Source organism: Lolium rigidum, chromosome 2 (assembly GCF_022539505.1).
Source record: "Lolium rigidum isolate FL_2022 chromosome 2, APGP_CSIRO_Lrig_0.1, whole genome shotgun sequence".
Taxonomy (NCBI): Eukaryota; Viridiplantae; Streptophyta; class Magnoliopsida; order Poales; family Poaceae; genus Lolium; species Lolium rigidum.
Window position 1 is genome coordinate 206,586,168 of NC_061509.1, and position 2,518 is coordinate 206,588,685.

At 52.2% G+C, this 2,518-nt stretch overlaps 1 protein-coding gene across 1 annotated transcript; it reads right to left on the bottom strand.

Moving 5' to 3' along the window:
- Positions 1-1,357: 1,357 nt before the first annotated feature.
- On the bottom strand, positions 1,358-2,060 carry LOC124690499. The gene is made up of 3 exons (XM_047223878.1): positions 2,000-2,060; positions 1,707-1,914; positions 1,358-1,607 (listed from the first exon to the last, which is right to left on the bottom strand). The coding sequence occupies exons 1-3, from the start codon at positions 2,058-2,060 to the stop codon at positions 1,358-1,360; spliced, it is 519 nt and encodes a 172-aa protein (XP_047079834.1).
- Between the last annotated feature and the right edge of the window lie 458 nt (positions 2,061-2,518).

Consider the following 2,518-nt stretch of genomic DNA (forward strand, 5'->3'; position numbering starts at 1 on the left):
CCAGCCTGCTCGGGAATGAGAATTCGGACTGTTGGACCCATGTACTTTGACGGCTCATTTTCGTATGGTGCGGGGGTAGGCAGGCTCCTCATATCCCCAAGTACGTCGTCCAGATGCACTACAACAATGGCAAGACCACCGACAACACCGCAGAGTACGAGGGTCTGGTGGCCGGTCTTCGACGAAGATGTACATCCTCATTGATGACGACATGTATCGGGACACGTGAGAACGGGGTAAAGCATTCAGTGATATAGAAACAACGACTTTGCGATAGTTAGTGCCATCCATTCAGTTCACCGATTCACGGTGACAGCGTCATAATAATATTGTCAAGAACTAGGAGCACGTTCATAAAAAAAAAACCTAGTACATCTTACATGCCCTCGGAGGGACAATGACTTGTAGTCTTGTACTAAAACCACGCTGATCACATCGATCAGGTCGTTAACAGTCGGTTATAGGGGGTTAACTTGGTCAGGCCGACATGCTACTAGTATTATTATTCTTACAAACCACTTGTTTGATTACCATCGACCAGATCGCGTTGCCTGGTGGACAAGACGAAAGACCGGGGCACCGGGAGTGGCGCTAACTCCGCGGATTCTTGCGCCCACAAAGATCTGCCATCCTCGCTAAGCTGCAAGTTGTGGCTTGAGGCTTTGCTTTATCATGTGCCTGTCGGCCACTTTATAGGCTTTGCGTACGATCCCCTGATTTGATTCCAATACATCGGCACCACCACGCAGACCCAGGGGAAAAGACGAAGCATGCAACGTGATCACCTTCTAGAGTTATCTCAGCTAGCTGCATCGTGGTGGTAGTGGAGAGTAGGGAACAGTTCAACAGCACGAAGGGGTTCAAGTCTTAAACTATGACGCTGTTCATCATGCCTTCGATGTGACGGAGACGTATCGACGGATGGATTACAGCGGCCTAGCTAATATGGACTGCATAGAATGTCAAACTGAACCACAGATATATCGATTTCAGATAGAGCAGGTATATAGTATGAACTAATTAGCCATTTTGACGATATATACTGAACTATTCAAGGCGCGAGGATTTGACGAATTAACTGATAGATTCACCGGTAGTATGACACAGGACACGCAGTAGTTGACAAGAGAGATAGCAGCATACATACATACATATATACATATACATGGGGAAGTGAAGTAGATCTCGTTGTGACATGCAGACATTTGCACACAAGGATCGATATACAACGTATGTACCAGCTAGTCTAGGTACACCGGCCGGCCGACTAACTAACTAATTAGGCACCGTCTTATAGTACATGATGACAGGTCCCGGATCTAAGGAGTAAGAGGACCGCGACGCGTGCATCAGCAGTTCAGCACAAGACGTCCTTGAGGAGCTTGTACCTCCGGACAGCCACCTTGGGGCCTCTCCGGCCGCTCTCCTGCTCGCCGCCGCCGGCCACCTTGAGCTTGCCGCAGCCCATCCCGGTTGCCGCGGCGCGCTGCTGCATGGGCGACGGGTTCTTCCTCGCGGCGGGGGCGCCTTCGTTGCTGAGGCACCAGTCGCACACGCCGGCGCCCGCCTCGGACGGCGCCGCATCGCCGTAGTAGTTGGTGCAGTACCTGCGCGTACGGTGTGAATGAGCATCAGTGATAAAAATCCTGAAACTGCAACTAGGAAGCTCATTGTGAACTATAGACAATAGCAGAAGATGAGCTTACGAGTGCTGGGAGCGGCAGCGGCAGCGGGCGCAGCGGAAGAGCTTGTCCGGGAAGCCGACGTCGCCGCACATGGAGCACACGGTGCTGGACATCGGGAGAGGAGAAGGGGGCGGTGAGATTGTAGCTAGCAATGGTGCGGAAACTCGAGAAGAAGTGGCAATGCGAGGAATCGGTCGATGTGGATTGCGGAGGAAAGAAGAAGAATGGGCTTTAAATACCGGGAGGCGACAGGAGAAGATGAGATCGTGATCGTGGCAGCGTCACCGGGGCTGAGGCCGCGGGGCGGGGCCCACGGCGGGGAGGTTTTGGGTTGGGTACGGAGCCGGGCGGGTGGGAGACAGGCCACGTGTCCATGTGGACGTGGGTGCTGCGTGCAAAGCGGGAAAAGAAAAGGAGTGGCGGGAGTTACTGGGTCGGTTGCCTGATGGGTGGATATTCAGAGGCAAGAAAGCCGTTTATTTATTGAGGAGAGAATGGGAAAAACGTTTTACTAACATTATGACTGATTGACTGAGACTGGTCGGATCGGTCACTACTAATCAAAACCATGATGTAAGCGCGAGGGCGACGGAGCCAGGAACTGAGATCAAGGGGCAAATGTTAGAGCATCTCCAGTCGTGTCCCCAAAGCATCCTCAAAGAGCGTCGGATCGAGCGTTTGGGGATGTGTTTTGTTCGTGTCGCGTTTGAGGGGCGTCGCTCCCCAGCCGCGTCTCCTAAAAGCCGCCGCAATCAGAAATTTAAATAGTTTGTATTCAAAAGAGATCGTTCTCGCCGAATCATCGCGATCAGAGTAGCGGCGATCAAAGTACT